We start from the raw sequence: 27,795 nt of genomic DNA, 5'->3' as shown, positions 1-27,795 counted from the left end.
ATTGTAGATAAATTGCTTGATGACCATGAACTGTGCTATTACAGAGCTCAGCAATAAATTACATGGAAAATGGTCAACAAAATCCTTTTCCTTTTTTTTTCCCTTTGTAAATCTATCCTAATAGCAGCAAGTTAGATATGAAAGAAAAGTTGCCCAGTATAGGATGTCACTGGGATATGGAAGACTCACTTGCAGTGGCCTTGCTCTCTGCTTTGCTTCGTGTTCTGGTTTTGCCATCAATGTTTTGTGGATAGTGTTGCATTCTGGGGTACTAACAGGATTTTACATTTTTAGCTAGCTAATGATGGGGAACTTCTGACTGGTGTATTCTAGCCCTATGGGGTATTCGATTTTTGGTATTTATTAACATTTTCTGTCCTACAATACACAGTAAAAGCAATGCACCTCAGACCTCTCAACATGTAAAAAAGGAGTGCTTAAAAATGGCAACTTTTTTTTGGGGTTTTGGGGGGTTTTTTTGATATACCAGTTTCCTCATATTTTCCCCTGTGTGCTGTGTCAGTGCTAACTGGTGAGCTGGGACATGGCTGCCAATCTCTATCCCACACAGAGAAAAATAAATTGCTGCCACTCAGATGGAATATGTATATATGTATTTTAGCCAAAGTTGAGATAGGATTCAAAAGAAAAAAGGGACTTTGAAGTCTGTTTTGTAGTTTTAATTAATGCAATGAGGGGTTTTATTTTACTCTCAGTGGAGATAATCTTAATCCATTCACAGTGACCTTTTCTTGTGCAAATTAGCTATACACGGTTGTTTAAGCAAATGGGCCTTTGCAAGATGTCTCTTCCTAAAGACAGAGCTTATAATTGAAAATTGGCTTACTCCCATCTGTCTGGCCTGTGTGAGAATACAAACATAGATCCTGACTTCTTTGTATATAAAATATAATCATATATGTATGTATATCTATACACGTAGACACATATAAAAAAATTGCTCTTCCTGCAGGACATGGTAAAATTAGACTATTGGTGTCAAAAAATTCCAGTGCTACAAGTTGCTGTCAAAATAACATCTATGTGCAGAGTCCATGACACTCTGGAGAATGGAGGGTGTTCAGTCTGGATCCTTTTGACTCAGACGAGGTCAATGCCATTCACAGTTCCATGGGCTTGTCAGAAGTACAGTTCGCTGATAACAGGCTGATAACACTGTTGGAATTTGATGTGTGGTTTTGGTGACTGATTTTGTGGTGATTGATGGAATTGGAAAAAAAAAACCCAGAAGTGTCTATAAGCACTTTCATTCACGGGAGCATGGATCATTGCAGCCATGTGGTTACTTGCCAAAATCTGGTAGTTACTCCTCTCTCCACACTTAACAATAACCACCAAGTGAGTCATTATAACCCCCCATCCCTTTTTTAGTGCCTGCTCAATTTGGCATAGTTCAAATATTTTTTTGCTTTGTACAAACCTCTTGTGCAGAAATGAACACAGTTGTGCATGGCTTTGCCTAAATCTGAATAGAATCAGGGCCACAGAAGTGCTGCAACAATGCTTTGGGTACCAAAATATTTAGTGTGAGTTTGTTGTTAGAAGTTGTGCATTGTTTATATAGAACGGTCTCATTATTTCAAAGGCAAAATTACTTCCTTCCTTAACAGTGTCATTCCCACTCTCCCCAGCTCTCTCCCATGGTGGTTGCTCCTGAGGATGAACAAAAAGGAGCCAGAGAGGGGGCTGATACACATGCATGGAGGGAGCTAGTTAACCTGGTGGTGAACAGTCTTGGTTGGGGATGATTTTATCCAGATGTATCTCAACAGCTGTTTGCATTTTCACGCCCAGTTACTCTAGGACTCACCACTAATTGAATTTTCTCTTTTCTCCCCTGTTCTTGTTAGGTATGATTACCGTGAAATGCTGCACAATGCCACTTTCTGTCTGGTTCCCCGTGGCCGCCGGCTTGGCTCTTTCAGGTTTCTGGAAGCCTTGCAGGTAAGAGCTGCAGTTTAAAGCAGTGGCTACGCTGGCTGCAATTCGGCGTGCAATAGCAAGGAGGCGGGGAGGAGGGAAATGTGTTTCATTTCCTTGGTGGACAGTAATCCACTTTGCAAAAGCCTCTATTCATACTTCTGGAGCAATTGGCAGCTTCTTCCCAGGAGGGGCTGAGCACTGAACTCATCTGAAGGTTGGATTGCATTACCTCCAGGAAGAGGGTTTCCCTGCATGTGGTGAGGCTGAGAGATTGGACCAGTTTAGGACAGTATTTTATCAAGCTGTGAGACTTTCCCTGGGAGACACTGGCCTTTACCAGTAAGCCCTGGGGCAGTAAAAATAGCTTTTTGTTTTCGCTTAGCCAAAACAGATCTGCTTATGCATTGCCAGTTTTGAGATGGTGCTTGCTGAACATACAGAAGGTGGCCTGGAGGTGGTAAAGCTCCACATGGAAGCTTCACATGAAGGTGGATATAAGCTGATCTCAGGGAGCTCGCATGCTGTCTGGGACAGCACCTGAATGTCCTTCACCTTTTAAAAATGTTTTGGTTAGTGGTCCCCTTTTTGCCGTGGGGCAGCAGCAGAAGGCAATGCAAAAGGACTCCAGAGTCCTTGTGGCCAGACAGCATGGTAGTCAAGCCTGACACCTGCCTACACTGCCTTTGACCTGTCTGACTTTTTTTTTTTTGCAAACATCAGCTCAGTCCTGGGGTCCTGGATCTTCAGTCAGCCATAGAGAGCATTTTGTGAGGTGCTGCAACTCCCCTCTAGGTCTGGCATCTGCATTTCCATGGGGGCTGAAGTGGAGAGAAGGAGCTGCTGAGGCACTTCAGTTTCAGTGAAATGGCAAATGAACACACCTTACAGGGTCCTGCCTCCAGGAATGCTCTTGCCGTTTGGGAAATGTCCCAGCATTGACAGTAAAGCTGTTAATGAATGGCATGACAGCCCTTTACATCATCAACCATAAAATGTCCCAGCCACTGTTAGGGAGTATTGTTTACTGCAGTGCTGAGCAGGATTCAGGTACCTATGTGTAGGTGTATTATGTCATTTTAGAAGCCCAGGGTACCCAGAAACACTTCTGGCTTTCTGCTGCTTCTCTGGAAGGACTCCAGTAGATCCTGTGTCATGTCTGCCAGCCTTTGGATTTCTTGGGTACCCTACGTGCTCTGGACACGTGGGTGTAACCACTGAACCTCACACCTGCAATCGAATTTGAGACCCAAGTTCTGGACTGTCGCTTGCCTTTCTCCTACTAAGGAGAAGATTAATAGCCTGAAAAGTGCTGTTCTCTCTCCAGTCTCTTCAGAGGAAGAAGAGGCTCGGCTTACATGAGATGACAAGTCACTTCAGATCCTCCTGAAGAGCATTCCTCAGCTCTTCTCTCATCTGGGCCCAAAGTCACACAGCTTCTGTTAGATACATCATCTCAAGAGGAGAAAGCAGGGAGTGTACCTCACTGCCCAGAACTTGGGGGCTCCAGGTCAATGATAAAATGTAGACAACTGATGATTTTGCTATCGTGCTAGCAGCAGTATTCACCAATAATGATGTATTCCCAGTTTCTGTCTGGATCCAGATAATGTTGAAAGTCCCAATCCATTCACAATTCACATTAGTGAAATGTTTTAAACATGAAAACACATTACTAAGTGTTTTCTGGTTGGCTTTTTTCATGCACTGATGTAATTTCTTACAGAAGATCACAGTTCTTTACACATCATAATCACTGCTGTAATGTAGATTTGACCAGTCTAAGATGCTGTGCGTGATACATCTTACCAAGGAAGGTACAGCAGTCTGAAAGATTCCCCTTTATACCATGTTTTGGGAGGCCTGAACCCTAGTCTGGACCAAACTCAGAGCACTTAAACTTGGTTTGATCCAAAAGAAACTAACCCAGACCACAGATTTGATAAAAATCCTCTGGTACTAGGTTATTTCGTCACATCAGAAGGTTTTTGGCTTGGTTCTTATGTTGTGATTGAGCTGACCAGAACAGAACGGTTGATCATGTGTTTATGGAAATACTGACCTATTTACTAAGTATTCACAAACTGTCTGTGCAGAAGAACTTGTAAAACTCGTAGAAGTTTAATTAGTTTAGACAGATCATACCGATATGAAATAGATACTAAATGTGTATGCCATTTGTTTGTTTGTTTTAAGACATACAACAGTTCTTATTTTTGTAGACAGGTGATGACAGACAAGTTGTGTTTGTGCAGTTGCCTCTGTTTGGAGAGTTGATACCAAACAGGATAGAGAATTTACCCCTTCATGGGAAAGGTGCTCAGGAGTTAAATATGATCTGTATTTTCTCTCGGGTTGTCAGCAACATACTAAAAAAATTAGGGAAGTTGCTCCTTGCCAAATGGTTCACAAAGCAGTGAGAGAGTCCATCATTTTGTATTACATTCTCTAGTGTTCCATCTGCTGCATTGAGCAGTTCTGCCCTCATCTGGCAGCTTAAGCACCAGATGACAAATGGCCACTCTCTGTGCAAACCCCACCTTTCAGTGCATATGAATAAACCCAAAATGGAAAACTACTAACACTTGGGCTGCCCTCCTACGGCTTCTGGCTTCTGATGTTCTTTGCCATGTTGCCTCTCCTGAGCTTGTGCAGAGAACGGGATGGTATTGGTGGAAAGCTCGAAGCTTGCCCTGGTGGTGGGGCAGCTGCTGATGGTGGCCGTGCTCTGTGCCCACAGGCTGCCTGCGTCCCGGTCATGCTCAGCAATGGATGGGAGTTGCCGTTCTCGGAAGTGATTGATTGGAACCAAGCTGCCATCATAGGCGATGAGAGATTGTTATTACAGGTAAGAAAGAGACCGCGGCCTTCAGCAGATGCGTTGATTATTTCTGCCACCATCTAAATGGACAGCGAAGATGAATCCAAAAGGTCAGGGCTGTAAAAGAATTTTTATCATGAAGGGATTGTATGTGTCAGACTGGCTGTGAACTCATTTAATATTACATCATTCATTATTTGATTTGAAGGTCATTGCAGCCACCAGGCCACATTCTTAAGTGCAGGAGACTTTTAGTTTTGCAAAGAGCATGAAATCTCTTCTGGTGTGGAGCACTTGGATGCCAATCTGAGGTTGACCTGTCCAGGTACTGTGATGAAAGGAAAAACATTTGAGGGTGGATTCTGCTCCAGTGCTTAAAAAATAGTTTATCCTCAGGAGTATCCTCAAGAAAGCAGGTATTTTCTCAGGCAGGAGTTAACATCTAACGATTTGGTGGGAAGCAGAATCTGTCCCTTTTCTGATGCGTGGACCACGTAGCATTGCTTTCTGAAGCAGTGTTCATGTCACTTATTTTTGATCTTGAGATCATGGAACAAAAGTGGGCTGAGAAGTTACAAATTCCCTGCTACTTTCAGCATCTGCTTTGGTTTTAAATACACTGTGGTTGTTTTGGGTTTTTTCAGCTACCTTAGTGGGCTTTGCAATCTAAATATATTCTGTAAATTCTGCAGAGAAGTTGATGTTAGAAGAAGTTCTTGAAAAATTGGTTTCCCCAAAGTGCCATTGCCTAGCATGAAGCTGAGATCCACAAGATCTGGAATAAACACAAAGTAGTCACTAAGAGGGATTTTTTTTTTTTTATCCTTGAATTTAGTGTCACCCACAGAGAGAAGCCCTCTAAGGTACAGGTGTAGTGCCACCCCAAACCAAAGTATTCTTGCAATGTCTTTACATGGCTGTTAATTTGTCTAAAGAAGTAAATATTTGTGAAGAGCTGACTTAGCAAGCCTTGCAATGTGCTGCCTGTTCTACTTAGTGTGATACAAGCTGCAAATATAAAAGGGCGATTTGATTTTTGCTTTTGTGGACAACACATTTTTTCTGAGCAAAATTATGTCTCTCTTTAAATAATAATAATTTGCTGATCTTCATGTTTTCCGGTAACGTGCCATTCGTTCACTTCACACAGCTGCTTCCATATTGAACAGCTACTGCACTGTTATTAACAGTGTTTTTAAAGAGCTGGCAGAGGGCCTGAATGTCTGCTCTGGGAAATGTTTTTGTTATGTTACAATTCTTAATTTCCTGTTTGAGAGCAACTCGGATGTTTTTATTTGCATATTCTCCTCATCATAGCACTGGGAGAGCTTAATCCAGCCTTTCTGCACTTATTTGTGCAGGGTGGTTTCTCCCTCCCCCCTACTCATTGCTGAAATGACCTTTTATTAAAGTTCTAATAATTCCAATGTAATCATGCCAGATTAGTATTAATACATCATTTTCTCCACCTGTCCTTCTGGACAAGTAGATTAATAGAGTAGGCAAATGCATTTAAAATGGGAGCCCTGATTTTTCTTTCCAGCTGTTGTAACAGAGCCACCATCAAGGCTTTTTTAAACCTTGACACTGTGTTTGCTGTCACTCACAAGCATGGTATGGTGTGTAAAATCATAACTTCTTGCAGTAACCTTCATAGTCAGAGCAGCCTTCCCTTTCAAAAGGTGTAGTGAGGATTGAGTATTGATTTTACTGGTTGCTTACACATGTATACACACACACCACACAAGGTTGCACATATTGCAATGAAATGTTTATTGAGAAAATGCTGTATTGCCACTGCAAAGTGACTTGAATCTTGTCTTTGCTACTGATAGTGTTTCTGGGTGTGATTAATGCACATCTGTGCAGCCAGTGCAGGTAATGTTTATTATCCTTCTACTTACTGGAACACATCATGAATAGTGATGTGATCACTTGGAAAGACATGTGCTAATACATATTTTCAGGTTCTGTCTTTCATACTACTTCTGCAGGGAATATTTTACCTAAAGACCTAGGTTTTACTTAAAGGGCCTGTAGGGAAGGAACATAAAGTAGCATCTTGGACAATCTGACCATTTTCTTCTGCTCAGGCTTGCTGCAGTGCTAACTCTCTCATAAGCCCAAAGTCTGTACTATATTAGCAGTGTCTCTAAGATGATGGTCTAAGAGGTGAAGGGCTGAGAGAGCAAAGATTGGCCCATCTGACACTGCAGCCAGTAGAGCCATGGACAAAGTGTCCAGACCTGGTTGCAAACTCTGCAAGTAAAGAATTTGCTGATTATTGTGAAAATTTTTTACATGTAAATTCTTAAAGTCACAGTGTTTCTTCAGGAAAGAGGTTTCACAGGAAATAATTTGATTTGGGAATATTTGAAATCAAATAATAATTGCTGCCACTTCTCAGAGTATTTTAGGAATAAGCAGAGTGTGTTTTGGTCAGAAAAGGGTTGGATGTGGTGGTATGCAGGCAAACTTCAGAATAAGCTGGAATGCACAGGGACCAAATACACAGCCCAGGTATTTGCTTTTAAAACTAGTGACTCAGGTAAAAGATTCATGAGAAAGGAGTGTCTGAGAACAAGTTGGCCTAATTTAGTGGTTGGACTTGATGAACTTAGAGGTCTTTTCCAACTTAAACAATTCTGTGATTCCAGTTAGAAATCACAAAAATGTAGGTGCAAGCGCACAGCTATTAATTTCTAGAAAAAGATGAGCACAAAGCAGCAACATATCCTAAATGCCATTCTGGTGCTGTGACTAGTCCTTGTCACCAAAGCAAATTTCAGTTAAATTCCCTTGATAGTGTCACTTCTCATTGTCCAAGTTGTACTGGAGGCCTTGGTCAATGTCCTAAGTTAAAGAATGGCACATACACACCTTAGTTTCAAGAAGGACATGGGGATGGTAAAAGAAAACGACATCTTTTGTAGACACTCCTGTTCTGATCTAGTGAGCAGTGTCATTTTTTAATGTAAAAGTGTTGCAGCAGGACAATTTGGGGTTTATTTGTAAGGCAACTTATACAACAATTAATGTGTAGATTTAATGGGAAAAAGGCAAAAATTTGTACTGTTTTCCCTTGTGAATAACAGATGTAGTGGAAGATATTATTCTTAGGTCTACCTAAGGTAATTAGTGAAATGCAATTCGATCCACAGGCTCCCAAAAAGGGGAGTCTTACTTAAGGTGTTGCTATGTTTTCCTTGGGACACTTAGTGTTGCCATGCTGTGGTAAATGCAATTCCAGATCCTGTTAATATACTTGGAGCATGGGGATTATTGAACTCTTAAGACCTGCAGGTACTAGCTTGTTAAAATACTAGTCCACAAAGAGTTTTGTGGGATGAAAAGCATGAGGGGTGCATGGAGGACCTCCTTACTATGCCACACCACAAGGTTTTGTGACCATAAAACAATTAAAAACTAAAAGAAAGCAGATTTTAAAAAAATAATATATTCAATACCAGAGGTTATAAAGGGTTGTGTCTTACTTGTTTTACATCAAGGCTTTAACTGTTGACATGCATCTCCATTGGACAGGAGTGCTGAAGCTGTATAACCTGCTAATAGAGGAGAGGGCTTGTCAGCGGCATATTAATTTGAGATTGTGTTGTTTCTAAAGCTTCTGACTGTATTACATCTTGTATTACAGATTCCTTCTACAATCAGGTCTATCCATCAGGATAAAATCCTAGCACTTAGACAGCAGACACAGTTCTTGTGGGAGGCTTATTTTTCTTCAGTTGAGAAGATTGTATTGACTACACTAGAGGTGAGTAAAAATTATCTGGGACCTTGCCGAGCAGCAAGGTTTCTGTACCTGTCCAGCTACTCCTGTCCTCAGCTGGTATCAGACCTTGGTTTTCATGACATGCAATTGGTCACTGGGAAAAAATCTCAGCATCTTGATGAGTTTTCTCCCCTAAGGAAATACTTTCTTCATTATCTGAATCCACATTAGAAAACTGACACGGTGAAAAATGGGAGCTACCCAATGCATGGAGAAGTTGTCATGTGTGATCTTGACTTTGCAAGGCTTTATGGCTTATGAATCACTATCCTTGTCATTGGTAGTAAATGTATTTCTTAAGAAACACTTCTGGAATTCATTTTGGAAAAAATATTACTGTAGGGATCCTCCTTGACCATTCCTTAACATTTTGATGCCTTGTGATGGGACTATTGATCTGGCTCAAGGAAAAGGGGGGGGGGCTTGTAAATGCTGTGTCTTATCTTCATACACAGGAGAAGGGAAGGCCTGATCATTCTTATAAATTATTAAGAGATAATCATAATTAGACTGCTATTAAAAGGGGAGACAGATGATCTCAAATGTAGATAGAATCCTTTCTGAATTCAGAGACAGAGGAAAGATGAAAGCCTCTTCAGAAGTAGGACCCAGGCTGCACTTTCAAAAGCAGGTTTCTTTTCTAACTGTTTTGCAATTTTTCACATGACTTTTTGACACATTTGTACCACTGAAAGGAGCTCACTTTGTAGGTGCAAATGCATTCATCTTATGCTAATGCTTCTGCAATTGCACCTGTCTTTGTGCACAGTTGTAATGCACACTTGTTAAGGCTCCACATTTCCTGGTCTGCCTGCTTCCCCCTGAAAACTGCAAATGAGTGCCCATGGCTGATCCACCTCCAGCTGCTGGAAGTCAGTCCCTTAGGTTTTTCCATGCCAGTGAAGAACACCAGGCAGGGAACATTTGCAGAGCCCCTGGCATAGCTCAGGAGCTCACAACGCTCCCATTGCCCTCAGAAGAGCATATCTTCATCTGTGCTGCCCATTGGCAACTTCATCGTCAAACTCCTCATAAGCACTGATGCGGTAGTGATAATGATCACAGCCCACACCAGGATCAGATCACAAAGGTGGAAGACCATGTGCCATTGCTCACAATTTAATTAACCCTTACAGAAGTGCTCCCAGGGACCATCAGGTGGCTCATGCATCATCTGCCCCTTCCCTGCATGTGCCCTGTTGTTGGTAGGGATTGCTAAAAGGACAGGAGCACACGGCTCTCCCCACTGCCCCTCTCCTGCCTGTGCTGGGGCTGGACTCCAGGGGACATAACCTGCAGCTCCCACAGCCTTGGTGTCCATCACATCTAACTCCAGCACTCACACATGTTTTTAGTGCTGCTTTGAGACACATCGGCCCATGTGGCTGCAGGAGCCCAACAGACAGCAAAAACTCTAAAGCTGAAGCAGATGGGTAACCAGCAAGCTGGAGTTTTTGCTCAGAGCAGAAAAAACAAAATGAAGACAGAAGTGTTCCTGGAAGATTTAGTTTAATGAAACCAATTAATGTATCCCTGGTGTTGAAGTTATGTTATGCGTTTTTTCATTTGTTTGGGAGACTGATTTTGGTTTGTGATTTTTTTTTTAAATTGTATTTTATTTCAGGACTCTCAGTCTTTTGAGACAGCTAAGAGGGATTCTGTTATGAACAGATACTCATTTCACATTTCAACTTGCCTAAGTAAAGTCCCAAGTTAACTTTCCTTAGGAAAGGAGTAAAACAGTTGAGAGGGACTTTTGTTGTCTGAAACCTGCAAGCAGTGTATCCTCTTCTTAAAATATAATGCCTGGAAGAAAATTCCTAGCAGGATTTTTTTTTTTTTTGGTGGATGTGATCCATCTTCTGTTGTAATACTGTTGTGTCAGAGTGCTCTAACGGTTCTAGATACCATCAGAATAATCACTTGCCTGCTAACTGCAGAGCCAGTGTATGTCTATGTCTGAGGATATCACCACGGAAGAAGTCTGCACCAAAATCAGATGTCTGCAAGGACATCACAGCCTTTATCCTTCACACCTCTGGAATCACATTTTAAGTTCCTTGATCATTTCACAGCATTTGGTGGCTGTTGTGGTTTAACCCCAGCCAGCAGCCACGCCCCACGCAGCCGCTCGCTCACTCTCCCACCAGCGGGATCAGGGAGAGAACTGGAAGGGTAAAAGCCAGAACACTCATGGGTTGAGATAAAGACAGTTTAATAGGGAAAGCAAAAGCTGCGTACAAAAGTGAAGCAAAACAAGGAATTAAGTCACTGCTTCCCGGGGGCAGGCAGGTGTTTGGCCATTTCCAGGAGAGCAGGGCCCCATCACGTGTAATGGTGACTTGATAAAACAAACACCATAACGCCAAATGTCTCCCTCTTCCTCCTTCTTCCCCCTTCTTCCCCCCATTTTAAACCCTGAGCATGATGTCATATGGTCTGGAATTTCCCTTAGGTCAGTTTGGGTCACCTGTCCTGGCTGTGTCTCCTCCCAACCTCCCAGAAACCCCCAATTTCCCTGCCAGTGTGGTGGTATGAAAAGCAGAAAAGGCCTTGGCTCTGTGCAAGCCCTGCTCAGCAATAACAAAAACATTTCTGTAGTGTCAACCCTGTGTTCAGCACAAATCCAAAACACAGCCCCATTGCAGCCACTGTGAAGAAAATTAACTCTACCCCAGCACAGTGGCCTAAGCCACACAGCTCATAGTCCAAAATAAGATGTTTGAATCAGTTGGCCAGCAACCCCCAGTGGCAGGCACAGAGGAGTTGCCCAGTGCCTTGGACAAGGTGTGGGTTAGGCAGTGGTGCTCTTGAGTGTCTGCTGCAGGCTGGTGAGTGGGAGCACGGGCAGTGCAGTAAAGGGCTGCTGCAGGCACCATCGGATGCAGGCTCCAGGGTAACTGCACTTCTTCAGCTTGGTTTTCTCTGGAAACAAACCCAGAACATCCCTGCACAGCATGCTCAGTCCTCCACTCCAGAAGAGGAGGGGAGGGGGACAGCACAAAGTACAGACAAGCAGTGTTGGATACTTGGCTAGGGCCTGTTGAAAAGCAACAATGATTAAGGCAATATGTGAACTTTTTGAAGTGTGAAGATGAGTGAGACAAAAATATTGGACTATTAATGCATTCCAAAAAGAAAAAGGAGATCTTGCCAAAGATCCTAACCCCTTTCTTCTCTTATTAAACTTCCTGTCATGCCTCGTCATTGGAAAGACCATGTAGATTCTGTCTCTGCAATATGTGCAACACTGTACACTCTGCTTTTTAATTCCTTGGTGTCCTCCATGTCATCTTTTTACACTTCTTAGTTCTTTTTCTGCCAAGTTTACTTTTTTCCCCTCTATCCTGACAGACAGCTAGGTTTCTTATGTAGACCCAGGGGAGTGATAAATTAGTGATCCATTTTTTAACTGTGGTGAACCAGCTCCCCAGCTCCCCAGGAGGATGCAGAACCAGGCCGGTGAGGTTTGTGGTGCTGACTGCTCTGAAAGCAGCCTGTGCTGCAGTGGCAGTGGGGCCCTGCCCCGTGCTGGAGCTGTGCTGGTTCCAGGCATACTGAGGCGCGTTGAGGTGCATTGAACATGAGCCGTGTGTTTCCCCTGCAGCCTTGTTGGCTACCAGTGCCCTGGAAAACTCCACCGTCTATGGAAACCTCCTGGCCACGTACATTTGCAGACTTCTCCTTATCCGATTGTGCCCCAGTTCTGAGAAAGCAAGATGGAGGAGCTGTAGTATTTATGCTTTGTGGTAAACACTCAAAAATAAATACTTTACAGGTTTTCTCTTTTGTTTAGTGGCATAACTTGCAGGTGGGTAAACAGCAGTCATTGTCTGTGTTTTTTCCTGTCCCCACTGCCACATGGGAGATCTGACAACTGATACACCTAACTTTTCAACTAGAAATATTCAGATACATTCTTGTCAGTGATGGCATTACAGTCCTAAGTCTGTTATTCCAAAAAAAAAGTTAAATTAACTTATTCATGTGAGTGAATTACTGCATATTAGCTATGGTAATTGGCTGTAGGCAAAATTCAGACAAGCATGCATTTAACATCTGCCCCAGTTTAGCAGTTCATGTATTGCCACCAGCAGTGGATTGTCTGGCGCAATGTAACTGGTGTTTTAATCTTTTCTTGTCATGGCAATCAGAAATTCCAGGAAAACCACTGCTTGTGGCAGCACTTATTCATGTATTGACCAAATGTCCCTGAACTCAGCAGCTTACAGAGATTTTACCTTGTTCAGACTCCAGCAGCTGCTTTTGTTCTGCTTGTGGTGGGTCTTTTTGCTTGTTTTTTGGTTTTCCTACACTTCAGTCCAGCTTCAGAGACATGAAGTTTCACCCTATACACCTATGTTAAGGCCAGAGTCATTAGGTTAGGACAACCAACATGTTCTTGGCACTCGAGCCCTGTGCACTGCATAAACTGCCAGTTACGTGAAAACCTCCTTGGGAGATCACAAAAGATGAGCGGCAGAAGAAGGCAAGGCATTCCTGCTTAGCCCGCTTGGGGGAAAATTCATCCTTCAGCACCCACTGGCCCTTTGCAGCATCCCATCTCCAGACCTGCCAACTTCTAATGCTCCAAGGGAAGGGAAATCTGTGAGAACATTGGGCTCAAGAGTGTACTGCACTTAGAAAGTTGCACCTTTTGGAGGCTGAATTTGTCCTGTTAGAGATTCCCACCACTGAATCTTGTTATGCCTTTGCAGGAAGTTTAAAGAATTTCCCATCAGTGTAAGAACCACTCTTGTTCCTGCAATCAGGCATCTGATGTGAAGCAACTGTAATTAGTTTCATAAATACATACTAATAGTACAGCATGGTATATTTTTTTCTTTTTTTGCTTGTGGTATTCTAGATGATAAAGTAGATGACCTAGCAATCTGTTCTGACCTTAAAAATCTTGCATTCTCTGGTTTTGGTGCTCTACAGAGTCAAACAGTAGTCGTGAAAAGATCTTCTGTTCCATCCAACAAGGAACTGTTACAGAACTGAGGCATGGAATCAGTGATGTATCTGAATGCTAATATCCCTTTATAATTAAGCAAAAATTAATAATTAGTGCAGCCTGATCTGCTGAAAGTCTTTTTGATTTTGAATACTCTTATTATCTCAAAGTATTACCTAGCTTTTTAATGCCATCTTCAAATAATTTTCTTCTGTGAGTTCTGGATAGTAAAGCTGACAATGAACTAATCAGGCTTACAACTGCTAAGATATTCAAATAGACAAAATATTTGACTTGAAATACAAAATGCAATAAATTGTATGGTCCCCATGTCCAGAGAGACTAATGAGGTGCTCTGAAACCTATGGCACAAAGCCTGAGCTGCTGAAGTGGTGTCAGAGTGTGCAGGTTCTGAGTCCTTTTAAGAGAGATCAAGGAGGAATGTCTAGTAATTTGTGTGCCTCAGCTTTTTGCAAAATGGGTGATGATTCCAGTCAGCTGGAGTCCCTGAAGCTCCTACCAGTGACTGTAACATTCTGTTTAAAAATCATTACTTCTCTTGTTTTCCAGATTATTCAGGACAGAATATTTAAGCACATATCACGTAACAGCTTAATATGGAACAAACATCCTGGAGGGTTATTTGTACTGCCACAGTATTCCTCATATCTGGGAGATTTTCCTTACTACTATGCTAATCTTGGTGAGTGAATCCTTGCTATAATGTAGTAGCATCTGGAATTTCTAGTGGAATTTTGAAGTTTTGTCTTTGAGTAGCATGTGCCAAGTGACTTACCATTCATTTCTAGTTAATGATGCCTTTCGTTTATCCTGTCTCAATCTTCCCTGCCCACTGTAGACTGGAACATCTCTGACTCATCAACATGCATCATGTGCCTCTTGCTTGCAAAGATTGTTAAAAAAAAAAAAATCTATGTTCCTTCATACTTTTCAGTTGCTGGTAATTAATGCCTGAGTTGCTGACCCATTCATAGCCTGAGGGGACATAAGAGGAATAGCTTTTTCCTTTCTTTGTTTATTTGTGCTTGGCAAATTGGAAAAGTGGTAATTTACCCGTGACACTTGTTATTGGGGTGCACACTTGGTATGGATTTATTCTCCATACTATGTGTCTTCATATGGATCCTGCTAGAAGGAATGAATAGGGCTTAGCTTCATGGCTTTTTCCTGAAGCAGAGCTTGAACAATGAGTTCTGCAGGTGATTGTTCCTTCAGGCTGAAGGGATCCTGCTTACCAGAGTGCTGCTATTTTTGGCTCAGCCTGTGCCATCCCACGTGTGTGGATCTGTACTGCTCACCTGCTAAAAATTGACAGTTACTGTGTTAAAAAAGGGAGTAGAAGTGGTAATTTTTATGAAAAATGACTATGACCCCACACAGATGAATTTAGATGAGGTTGAGAGCAGTAATGAAGGGTAGGCACCAGTAGGATGTGTTATTCCAGGCAGAAAGGGAAATCATAGCAAGACAAAAATTTAAAAATGGAAGGCAAGGATGCAAGCAGAATTATCAGCTCAGGAGGAAATTGAAGATGCATGTGGATAGGAATCACCGCAGAAAAAGCAAAAATCTGACAGAGGCTGTAATGGAACTGAGGAAACTGAACAAGCTTCTGGAATTTGTGGAGATAATCTGTAAAAAGCATCAAGCACCCAGAGCCAGGCAGCAAAACAGCCTGTGTCAAGAAAGACATTTGGCTGAACAAACTAGATGTCAATATTGTGGGACAAACTGGATAAAAGAAAGAGATTACAGGACATCCGTGGAAATAGTGAGTAAGAAAAGGAAATCATTGTCTTGGAGTCCGGTATTTCAGAGTGGAAGTTAAATGCACAGAGTGGGAGTTAAAGGGAAGTGTGATCTCCTCTGAAGCATCTGGTATCTGAGATGAAGGGAGATGACCTAAAAAAACCTGGCAAGGTTTGCATTAAATGCAGATTGTTTTTTCCATCCCCAAAGTCCTTTAATCTGTAGTAACTGGGGCGATTTTGTCTTTACTGAATGTGTATCTCTTCACTTCAGGTCTGAAGCCTCTTTCCACATTCACTGCCGTTATTCACGCAGTAACTCCCCTGGTTTCCCAGTCTCAGCCTGTGCTGAAACTCCTGGTTGCTGTAGCCAAGTCCCAGTACTGTGCACAGGTAAGCAGCACTGTTTCGCTGTCAGTCACAGCAGAGACAAACCACTCTGCCAGGAGTGAGGAGCCTAGTGACTCAGCCCTGTTTCAACGCCCTGTTTTAATTCTGATGTTTCTTTCCTCTGAGATTTCTACTGTCTGTGACCTACATGCATGGGAAATAAAAATTCTGAGTATAATGGGAGTGGAATAGAGATAGTAATTAAACCCTTTGTTACATGAGACAGGTAAAATAATGAGTGCACTTTAAAGATCAGCATTGTGTGTGCTGCAAACTGCAAAAGGATGTCTATGCCTCAAAAGCAGCTACATGATCTTCCTTCCTCCCACTGTGACTCTTAATCTCATCAGTGCCAGGATTTTGGCTTCTCTAAAAAAAATCCTGGGGAGTTCAGTAGGAGCACCCTCTTGCAGCAGAGTTTCACAACGGGTTTTGCCTTTAATGAGAGCCACAGTAAATCAGTGACATCTGTATGAAGTGGCTGAGATAGAGACTTCCAAGTTCCTATCCAGCCTATATTTGCCTGAGAGGATATATATTGTAAGTAGTCAGATTGGGTGAAATTAATGTAGGAAGTGTTATTTTTATACAGATTTGTATCATTGCTTTTGATTTTGAAATTCCTAACTTGAATTTAACATGTCTGTCTGGAGATCTGAGACCTTAGAGTATGGACAACGTTGCCACAAAGGTCTCTGATCGTGGTCCAATAATCTCTTTCAGATTATTGTTTTATGGAATTGTGATAAACCCCTCCCAGCCAAACACCGCTGGCCTGCCACTTCTGTGCCTGTCATAGTCATTGAAGGAGAGAGCAAGGTAGGTGGAGAGAAGCATGGTAAAAGTTGCCTGTATTCTCCAACAGGACAGAAATTTATTTTTCCAGTGGCTTTGGTGAAAGCTTTGTAGTTCCCTACAAAATGACAGCTCCTTTTTATTCCTTGGCCTTTTGTACCATCTTAGTTGCAGGTTTGTGTTTCATGCATGGGCCCTGTGCACTCAGAAACCATCAGCATGGCAATTAATGCCTTGAATCTGAGATACACAGGTGGCACCCAGTTTTGAAATGTCACCCCAAGAGTAGATAGTGCTGACCCCATTGTCAGGGATTCCATCTCTCTGCAAGTGCATGAATGTAGGGATGCAGCTGCATTGAGTCTGGGAAGCCACATGCAAGACTTGGGTGTCAGCTGTGGACTCAAAAGCAGACTTAAAAATGAAAACTTGCCTTTGAAAAGCATCTTCTCTTACTGCCTCGTGAGGTACTGCTGCCATCAAAAAAAAGGAAGGGACAAGGGACATGGGACACCTGTGTGAGAACAAAATCACCATGTCATCTCTTGCTGTGCAACACACGTCTTATTTGTACTTTCACAAAGTCAAAATAGATGCCATCAGATGAGAAAAGAGGGGTTTTTAAAATCCACACTGAAGTGGATGATTCCTTTCCAACTGCAGGCCTGAGAGAAGCAAGACTTCGTGCTTCTAGAATCTGAAACAGATTCAAGTTGGTCCTCTCTGCAGTCTCTGTCAGCTGGATCCAGAGCTCTGTGTTGGCAAAGGGAACTTCTGGTTGCTTTGCCTGTACAATTCTATTTTGAATTTGTAATTTGGTCTTTTCCCCTTGTCACTCAGTAAGGGAAAAGAGAGCCCTGCAAGGTTAGCAGCTAAATGCTCTGGCCTTAGCTAGCCATGTAAACAGTATCAGGAGAATTCCTGCAGGGCCAAGAAAGGTTGTAGAGATTTCTGAGCCTTTTGAATGTTCTGGGTGTTTTTATTTTCTTTTTGTGAAACTTGCAGAGGTGAGATAGCAGAGAAAATCTCTGACCAGTTCTACAGTGTTTGTAGAAATTGGCCCCAGGCACTGTTCAGATTACAAATGAGTCTCCTGAGTACACAAAGGTGTGTTTATAGTGGACAGTCTCTTCCCTCTAACTTCCCAACGTAAGCCAAGTGGCTACTTGTGTGGAAAGCTGTTTGTTTGGACGAAGCTTGCAGAGCCAGAGCAGCCGAGTTCAAAGGTTGCACAAAGGAACTGCTTTTCATCTCCAAACTTGGCTGAGGTCTACTGGCAGGCACCAGTACTCCATGCAGGTGATCACAGAGGTCTGCCTTTTCGTAACCTTCACTCTTCCGTTGAAATCAAATATTGTAATACCCATTTTAGAGATGGGTACTTTAGCTATAAAACAAATACCTGCCAAGTCCTGACTGTTGTACTATTTGGTCATTTTGCACAGTCTGTAAAAGATCAGGGATGAGAACACGGGTCTCCTGCTGGCCGCTTGCTCTGCTTCATCTTAGTGTAAACAAAGCAAAACCTTCAGCCCCAGCCAGATGACCTCTTCATCAGAACCCTGCCTCTCCAGACCAAGGCCATCATAGTGATGAAGGGATGTTCTCCAGACAGACACTGTGAACATCTTGGTTATGGAGATGGATCTTTCTCTGAATCAAGGCATAGATTCCAAACACTTGTTCCCAAACAGGTTGCAGAGGATGTAGAACTGACCGTGTCCCGTTAGGAGGGTTGTGTCAAATTTCTCCATGTCCCTGTTTCCATACAGTGAATTCCTCTTACTGGTGCTGATTTTTGAAGTGGGTTTTTGGCATAGTAAATTGGTAAAGAAGTCTAGTAACTAACCAAGCTATTTTTCCTAGCAAATGAGGGAAACAAACTGTGTTGCATCCTTGCTATTCTTCATCAGTTCTCAAAAGGTGCTATTTACTCTGCTAAAGAAACCATACGGATTTTCATTTCTTGCTTTTATCTTTTCAATCCAGCTTTCCCATCTATTTCCTATTACTCTGAGGACTGTCCTGCCATATCTTTTAAAAGTTTATTCTGTATATAGGTTTTATGTATATAGAATGGTTTGAGTTGGAAGGGACTATAAAGACTATCTAGTGCCAACCCCCCTGCCGTGGACCAAGAAGCCTTCCACTAGACCAGGTTGCTCAGAGCCCTGCGCAGCCTGGCCTTGAACACTGCCAGGGATGTGTCATCCACAGCTTCTCTGGGCAACCTGTTACAGTGCCTCACCACCCTCACAGTAAAGAATTTTTTCCTAATACCTAATCTAAACCTACTCTCTGTCAGTTTGAATCCATTCCCCCTTGTCTTGTCAATACATACTCTTATAAAACATCCCTCTCCATCTTTCTTTCAGGCTCCCTTCAGGTACTGGAAGGCCATTTAAGAATGTGACCTCTTAACATGCTACAATACCTATATAATTCTTCATGCAGATAAAAGCTCAGTTTGAGTTCTTTAGCATATTCTCCTTTTCTGATGGAGAGTGTCGCACCATCCTGGTAGCATTACATCCTTCACATGCAGCCTGGGCTCCTTGGTTTCCCAGCTGTGTAACCTTATGAAGGCTGCAAAGTCCTTCTCAGTGTTGATTATCTTTGATCACACCCTGTAGGAGAGCAGAGGGGACAGTCCTAGCCACCAGGGAAAATGTCCTCCCTGGAGAAGCTGTAGGTACATTTAATTCTCAGTACAGACCAATGCAGTTTGTCACTAAATGAAAGCAGCCTCCTCCAAAGAGGGAGGTCTATTCAGAAATTACTCCTCAGATAGAAGGTGTAGGCTGACTTCTGGGGTGACAAAAATGACACTCCTTCACTCTTGAGCTGAAGGGTCCTTTCCATCAGACAGAAATATGCCACGTACTTCAGACAAGAGTAAATAAGAGTGAGGAATAAAACTGAGTATTTGCCTTGGAAATGAGTCCTTCAAGTGATTTTTATTTCCTCCCCTTCCTGCCTTGGATACCCACAGGTTATGAGCAGTCGCTTCCTACCCTACGACAACATAGTGACAGATGCAGTGCTAAGCCTGGATGAGGACACCGTGCTTTCAACCACTGAGGTAAGGGGTCTCTGTCGTTGTGGGAGTCTGCTTGGCTCCTGGGCTCAGCCTGAGCACAGCAGATATGCTCTTCTCTTGGCTTTGCCAGTGAGAAAATGTTACAAGATTTCCTGCTACACTCCTCAGATTTAACGTGTTGCACTTGTTTCAGCAACCCTGCCACTGCCTGCCGTCAGAGGAGCTTTTCACCCTGGTTAATTGGCTCATCATTAGCATATGGTTCTTCCGTTCTCTATTATTTTAGTAACATAGCTGCAGGCGGGTGTAGGCAGCCAGGAGCAGTCAGCTTTAATATTCTGTTCTCACTTTTCTGATTGGGGTAGCTTCCCCCCCCCCACACATAATCAGTAGGATGTAGGTGGAGGAGGAAGGGTTGTCAGCAGCAGGGGACTGCTATCACTCCAAAAGACAGCATTGCCACCCTAGTGCAGGATTTCACTGAGGAATACTCTTTCCCCATTGTGTCAGCCCATAAAATTGGAGATCTTTGCTAGTTTAGGTGCTTGAGTGTTTGTGCCAAGAGCAAGATAGCACTAAGAAAAGAAAAATACTGTGGAAAACCAATTTTTACAACTGGGATGAGTATTGATTTCTAGAACCTCTTTCTGAGAACCACAAGGGAAACTGATGACAGTTTATATAGAGTGCAATATTTGGGAAATACATTATTAATGATGGCCAGGGAATAGCTTGAAAAACTCGATTTTCTTTTGTTTTCCCTTTTTTTCCCCCATGTTCATGGTCATTCCCCTCTCCCCACTTCACCTTAATAAAAATGCATTTCTGCCAGTGATGGGGATCTTTCACTGATGCTGCCACTACTTATATGTCAGTGAAAAAATGCGTAACATTAGTCTTCAGTCACTGCTATATACTCTAAGATGTTACTGGATTTGTTCTAAATGGATGAGACTGCAACTGCTCTTCTCCCCTGCACAGAGGTTGTGCTGTGGTTAGACTGCTCCAGAAACAGCCACAGTACCCTCTTTCGCTTCACAAGTGAAAGAAATAGTTGACATTGAATCTGTTTGATACCAGTGTTAAACCTTGGTAGTTTCTGCTAGATGAGGAAGAATACGGCTGCTGCCAAAGCACTTGTGTGCAAAGCCCTGCAGAGCCCAAGGAAACCCCAGAACAATAAAAGGCATTTATCCTTGGGCTGGACTTCCTAAGGTTGTTGCTTAGGATGAAGAGTCCCATCTCAGCTGCCCTGGGGATCATGGTAATACCTCTAAGGGACTTCATTGCACTGAGGGCATATTTACAGCAATCCACCCTGTGGCTTCCATGAGGATTTGGGGCTTTGTTTTGTTTTAACTGGGCATCCTCCAAACTTCAGAGTAATTCAGGCTTCTGGGAAACATATGAAATAAATAGTGTTTCTCATTCAGCTTGGCCGTGTTTTACCCTAAACACTTTGAAGCACAAATACTTGTTGTTGTGTGAGACAACCTACACTTTTCTTTGTGGCTTTGTTGCTTTGCTTTGTTTTCTTTGTTGCTCCTGTGAGCAACTTGCAGCTGATCCTGTGTGTTTGTGCAGTGGGTATTTGCTCTATGAGCCCCCTGGTCCCTATGCTGCAGACAGAACCAGCTGGCCAGCTGTTGCTAGAACCCACCTTGCAGCTCCGGCATGTCTCTGCCAAGGTGCCAGCACCAGCAGCTCTGCTTGGTGGCTCTTCATGAAGAGGTGGGGGGCCTCCCTATTGCTTCGCTTCCCCCACGGTACAGCTTACGCAAATGTGATGTGCCATTTCCTTTGAAACTAGCTGCTCATGGAGGGTTGTTGTGGCACATCTTCAAGGCCCAGAAAAGGTAATTTAGAAACGTGTTCAAAGACAATCATAATCCCATTGAGAGCAGCAGTCACCAAGCTCATCCTCCAGACTGTCCGATCTCGGCGTAGTAAAGGTTTTCCATTCTCAACAGGGCGGTGCGTAACTGTTCTGTGAGAAGAGCTGTTCCACACGCACAGAGGGGTGTGTGCGTGGGAAGTCATTAGAAACCAGCGTGGGTTGTGATGCAGAGGTTTAAGAGACTGCCAGCTTGGTTGGATTTTCCTGCTGATCAGCTGAAAGTGGCAGTGCTGCTGGAAATTACATAGGATGAGATCTGAGGGGCTTTTTTAATAAAGGGAGTTTTCTCTTAGGGTGGTTGCTTTAGTGCATCTCCCTAGTGCAAGGGCAGATAGTTGAAAGCACAAGAGAGGGCACTGGGTGCAACAGCTTTATTATTTATTAAAGTTTGAGATTCTCATACTTCTCTAGAGAAAACAGATGTCGCGTTTTATGGGAAAGGCCTTTATAGGGAAAAAATCCCTCCAGTTCTTTCATGTGGTATTGATTTGGATGAGATCAGAACTATCACAACGGTAACTGGTTTGTGCACATTGTCTTTCTAGTTGGCCTCAGATTCCTTGAAACAACTTTAAAGAAAATAACCAGGCCCTGACTTTGTATTTCAGTCCATGTGCGACTCTTCTGTTTCATAAAAACACTTGCAAATGTGAGAAGTCTGACAGTAATCAACACAAAATGGGACTGTTCTCAGAGCAGCTATTCTTTATCTAACCTCTACACCCTTAACTTTGCATTCTTGGAACGCTTTTCAAACATTTTTGAGCAAAGGTTTAGGTCCCTCTGGTACTGAGGGGAACCTAATGTGCAGTGCAGAAACAAAGCCCTCTTTTTTTTTGGGTTTGACTAGGACAATTAGAATTGTGTATAACTCTTACAAAATTTCAGTCTAGCTTGAGCTCCAAAATGTAATTTGAAGGGGAGGGACTGCCAACCAATGATAAAATCTTTCCTTATGTATTTGTACCAAATTCTTTTCAAATATAATGCTGACCATCCTTTTGCAAACTACCCCGATCATCCCTTTCCTAAAAGCACCAGATTTTGTTTGGTAGGATGATGGGGTAGCAATGTTCTGTCATGTCTCAATTCTCAGAGATTTGAGTTATTAAAATAATTACAGCAAGACAATAAAAAAAAAATGCCATTGGCAGCATTTGACGTGCTCGTGTGGCTCCTACAATATAAAGCATTTTTCTTAAAGTTTAGGTTCCTTATGCCATTTAACTAAATGGGAGTTTTATCTTCCTCTTTATTAAGCTGTATGTTGAACCTTTTTTGGTCATATAGACAGTTTTAAAAGTATGACCAACATGGTCTTCAGAAAGCTCAAAACAGTTGGAAAATATAAAGGGACTCCTCACTGAGTGTCTGTTTTATTCTCACTGAGCCACCTTTACCACTTAAAGCGTTTGACTGCTGATTTTCCAAACTCTGTGTCAACAGTGATAAAATGGTAGGTGCCATGCACAAAGATGTGCAAAACTTTCAGTTTCCACATGGCTATTATCCTTTGGTGTTGCATCGTGGTGAAAATACATGCACCTACACCCGTTCTTTCTGTAACTTGAAAAGGTTTGATATGTAAAGGGCAAGCTTGAAAATGTTAATGTAATGCTGTGATGCTCTAGACTCCCTTTAACAGGAACCATTAAAATGTGCATAATTATAGGGCAAAATGTCAAGCAGTCATTTTAATTTACTGATGAATACACAGAATTAATGTTTTGCAACAGTTCCAAGATTTTGAATTGCGAATTAGTGGCAAGGTAGTATTTTGTTTTGTTGACATTTGTTGAAACAGTTTTGGTATTCATTTGGCCTGTACCTTTGTCCACAGGTGGATTTTGCCTTTACAGTTTGGCAGAGCTTTCCAGAGAGGATTGTAGGGTACCCTGCACGCAGTCACTTCTGGGACAACACTAAGGAGAGGTGGGGGTATACCTCCAAATGGACTAATGACTATTCCATGGTATTGACAGGAGCTGCTATTTACCACAAGTAAGAACCCAGAGCATCTGCTATCCTTCTTCTGTATGAAACAAAATAGTAAAGAGGGGTTGGGGGTGGGGTGTGAAGAACATTCTTCCGGGGAGGGAAAAAAATGGAAAGATAGTAAGTGGGTCTACTTTTTATGGGGTAATAATTTAAGTTCTTGGTTTAGCTCTGGGGATCTGGTAATCATTATTGCACTTGTTGGGTCTCTTTGAAGTCACTTGTGTTTTGAGGCAGTCAGACTGCTCTTTTTAACATCAGGAATTACACACTTCAAAGAGTTCCTGAATTCATTAAGCTGCTTGGCTGAATGGCCTGTAGCGTAGCAGAAAGGAGGTTACTTCCAGACCAGCTCTGAGTGTGTGTTGGCTGACAGCTGCAGACTGCAAAGTCTTCTGGCTACCCTAGAAATGTAGTACAATGGGCATGTCACAGCTCAGCATATTGCAGCATGTTGGAGAAAACCCATGTATTAGAACTTCAGCAGACCAAAATCCTCTCTACATTTAAAGAAAGAGAAAATTCTGGAGTCTCTAATCCACATCCTTGAGAAGGAGAAGACCATCCACAGGGAATGGTATAGACCCAAAGGAGAGTAATTTCAGCAATAAAAGAACAGCAGTAGGGCAGTTTTAGTAGAGTTCTTTCCAGCTGAACAGTTTGGAAAGAAAATATGGAGGATGAATTCATCGGTGTTGTCTATAACATTATAGCACTGTGGGGCTCTCCTTCCTACTTGTCCATTATCTTGATGCTTAGGCCCACACTGTTTCTTTCAACCTGGTTGCAAAAAAGGCTCATGTTCTGTTTCTCCTTTCTCTGTCTTGATGAGAAACTGATTTGTTTTCCCTTCTTGTCAGAGGGTGAGACCAAAGAAGGGAATTGGTATATTGGGAGTTGAGTACAAAACTTGTGTCTCAAATGAGATAGAAATTTCCTGGAGCTTGTGATACCTGAAAGCCCAGTGACTTGTATTAATAACACTGCTGTTGGTTTCCAGATATTATCACTACCTGTACACTCATTACCTGCCTGCCAGCCTAAAGAATATGGTGGACCAACTGGCCAATTGTGAGGACATTCTAATGAATTTTTTGGTGTCAGCCGTGACAAAATTGCCTCCAATCAAAGTAACACAGAAAAAACAGTATAAGGAGACCATGATGGGACAGGTATGTAATCACAGCATGTTTCAGCAATTGGAATGTAGTAACAAGTCCACTTCTAGGTTAGGCTTACAGAGTGATACAATTCTGTCAAATATTTTTGCAGTTTTTAGTTTAGCAGAACTGTAAATAGACTTTAGATATGTTTATTATAATGAAGAAAAAGGAAAATGGCGAACATCTGTGTGTGCTGCTTCCCTTCATAATTTTCTCACTGTGTTATTCATGGTGATCCCAAGCTCCTGGAACTGATGGTTGTGGTGACTGAATTTCAGTTAAACTCTCATTTTCTAATTAAGTTTTCTATACCTAAGGCCTAGGCATGGAATGCTAGAAGCATAAATAAATTCTAGACAGATTTTCTACTTTTTATTATTATTAATTAATATAATGTACCAGGCTGTCCCTGTGCTATTTTAAATTATATAGTGTGATTCAAGCACTGACATTGAACTGTCACAACTGAGATAGTTTGTGATATGCAAGTATTTTTTCCCCACAGGGAACATTTTGTCCCACATCGCCCACTAGCAGCCATGAAGTGCTTGCTTTAGGTCCTCTTCCAGCTGCTAGCTAAGCCTTTTGTCATTGCAGACGTACCTCTAGTAACAAGGATACATCATAACGTGGGGACAGTTGTCCTACTACCCTGTATGAGAGAACAGTGAGGGCAATAGCAAGTCCTGCAAAACCTGCAAGTCCCGAGCAGCCTCCCATCTGTGCTGCCACAGTGTCTATGCTCTCAGTGCAAACAGTACCATGATTAATATGGGGCAGGTGAAAGAAGGGGCCCTCTGTTTTCCCCTCACATTTTCTCTTGGTAACATTACTTGGATCTTTGACTGGGGAGTGGCCATGCCAGTTTGTAAACTCCATTACCTGTATGTCAATGTGCTTGCACCTGAAGTATTGGTAGCACTGGTAGCATTCAGCAATTCTCACTCATCCGGGTGCCCAAGAGACCTTCTGTGGACAGGAAGGTGCCATCCAGAACGTATCTATTGCTTCCAGTTTCAGCTTCAACTCTCCACAGGGCTGTGCTTTGGCTGTTTGGCAAAGCCTGAGCATTCATTTTTCATCTTACAGCACAGGTGACTCGAGTCAGCCATGAACTATAACTCTCTCCTAAAGACAAGTTGTTCCTGCAGCTTTGGGAAATGTAATGGACCATGTTCATAATTCCTTGAAAGACAAATAAAAAATTAACATAACCTCAGTGTTGTGACAGAGATGAATAGTCATATGGAAATTCAGTGTTAATGGCCAAAATGTCTGCTATAATCCTGTAGCAACAAGCTTTTACTTGCTCTTTAGTCGCACTGTATACTCGGGAGGCTGTAATCAATGCACATTATAACCTACCACTTGAGCTAAACTGGACAGGCCTTGGACCAAGATCAGGTCTGGTTCCACAGTCATTTGGCAAGTCCCTGACTTTATCTGTTTCTTCATGCTTTAATTTACATCCTTTGACTTCATGAATTTGTATTTGTTTTTAAAGTATAGTGGAAACTTAAGTGCTATAGAGAGATGCATGGGAAGTGGCACAAAAAACCCCTAGGTTCTCAGCATTCATACTTTATCTTAAATAATAGTTTTTTGTTCATAAATGTTCGTTAGGTACAGATAAAGAATAATAACAGCTTTAAAGCTGCTAGGGCCTTTTTTTTCCAGTGCTGCTGGGTTTCAATGGACTTCCACAGGGATTACAGCTGCCCTGAACTTTGGAAAATGAGGCCAGAATATTTTGCATGTATACAGTCGAAGACCATGGTGTTTTCCTTGGGTCAGAGTTTAATATGATACAGTGTGGGGCTCCAGTTCATTTTTTGTGTCTGTGAGACAGTGCTGTCTGATGCAGTGGCCTTGGCCAGTGGGATTCCTGGAAGCACCTTGCTTTTCACTGCAGGGCATCTACACACACGAGTAATGCCAAGCACATAAGGACTTCTACTCAGTTACAAGCTGGTTGAAATTACTTATGTATAAATTTCTGCAGATCTGATCTGCAAAATTGCAGGTTTAACCCTGAATAATTGTTTTCCTCCTACAGCTGAAGACCGTGGGCAGCAGCTGGCCTGGGCTTGGGTGTTTACCTCTGCTTCAAAGCAGTGGCCTTCTTTTTTTCCTGGTGGTTTTTAAGAACTTTTATCTCTGAAATAGCTGGAGGGTTTGAAGAGAAGAGTGAGGGATAGGCTGAAGTAGAGCGCTGGCAAGATTTGGGAGGGCTGCTTGTGGGTGTTATGCTCCCCAGGCTGGCTCGTGGTTGAACTCAAGTCTCCATGTAGCCCTGCCCTCTTCTCTCTTTGGGAAGTCAGGGTTGTCCAGCTCACCACAACTGGATCTGCTGTGGGCAGGGTGTCCTTCCCCCTCTTTGAGCCCCCCGAGCAGATTCCAGCCGCCACAGAGCCACGTGCTCCTGAGCCCTGGCACAGCTGGGCACCATGGTGTCTGCCTGGCCCAGCTCCCACCTTTCCTGCCATCCTATGTGCCAAGGCCGACTCTGATCTCTGCTCTCCTCTCCTCACAGACGTCCCGGGCCTCTCGCTGGGCCGACCCTGACCACTTTGCCCAGCGGCAGAGCTGCATGAACACTTTTGCCAGCTGGTTTGGCTATATGCCGCTGATCCACTCGCAGATGAGGCTCGACCCTGTCCTCTTTAAAGACCAGGTCTCCATCCTGAGGAAGAAGTACCGAGACATTGAACGACTCTGAGGACGCTGCTGAGGGGGCCGAGCCGCCCTCACCCGTGTGGGAGCCAGACAGTGCCGCCAACAGCGAGCGCCCACCCCCGCCAGCCACATCCCGGTGCCAGGGCCCGCTGCTCCGGACTGCGCCGAACTGCCGGCAGGCTGCTGTCGCTGAGACTAGGTCGTGTACAGTTTCATTATGGAACATTAAATAATTATTTTTGAAATGATTGCTATGCAGGTTTAAACTTTTTTAATGATCAAAAAAAACCCCTATTAAAAACAGAGTTCTTTCTTTAATCAAAATTGTGTTGGTTGTGAATATTTCAGAGCTGCCATTTCTTTCCTTTATGCATTTGATTGTCAATGCAATTTTCATTCCTTTTTCCCTGCACAGTTAAACGCTGGAATCTCACTGGGAGAAAATACAGGTTCAGAAACAAACTGAGCACAAACAGGACAGAACTGAAGTATTAATATTTCTCATTTACTACTGACTTTTTTTCCTGTTTTCCCCAAGCCAGTAGTAGTCACTGTGGA

The 27,795-nt window shown here is 42.8% G+C and overlaps 1 protein-coding gene across 1 annotated transcript in view; it reads left to right on the top strand.

Moving 5' to 3' along the window:
• Positions 1–27,561, top strand: part of EXT1 (exostosin glycosyltransferase 1) — a 178,477-nt gene extending 150,916 nt beyond the window's left edge. Inside the window, exons 2-11 of the mRNA XM_010404830.3 lie at positions 1,872–1,965; positions 4,682–4,789; positions 8,418–8,537; positions 14,083–14,215; positions 15,556–15,674; positions 16,395–16,490; positions 19,459–19,548; positions 23,244–23,404; positions 24,399–24,570; positions 27,095–27,561. Coding sequence (XP_010403132.2) covers positions 1,872–1,965; positions 4,682–4,789; positions 8,418–8,537; positions 14,083–14,215; positions 15,556–15,674; positions 16,395–16,490; positions 19,459–19,548; positions 23,244–23,404; positions 24,399–24,570; positions 27,095–27,280 — 1,279 coding nt within the window. The 3' untranslated portion in view covers positions 27,281–27,561. The remainder of the gene's footprint in view (positions 1–1,871; positions 1,966–4,681; positions 4,790–8,417; positions 8,538–14,082; positions 14,216–15,555; positions 15,675–16,394; positions 16,491–19,458; positions 19,549–23,243; positions 23,405–24,398; positions 24,571–27,094) is intronic.
• The last annotated feature ends 234 nt before the right edge of the window (positions 27,562–27,795 follow it).

This window comes from Corvus cornix, chromosome 2 (assembly GCF_000738735.6).
Source record: "Corvus cornix cornix isolate S_Up_H32 chromosome 2, ASM73873v5, whole genome shotgun sequence".
Lineage (NCBI taxonomy): Eukaryota > Metazoa > Chordata > Aves > Passeriformes > Corvidae > Corvus > Corvus cornix.
The sequence above is the reverse complement of the archived record's forward strand: the minus strand, read 5'-3'. Positions and strand labels throughout refer to the sequence as shown.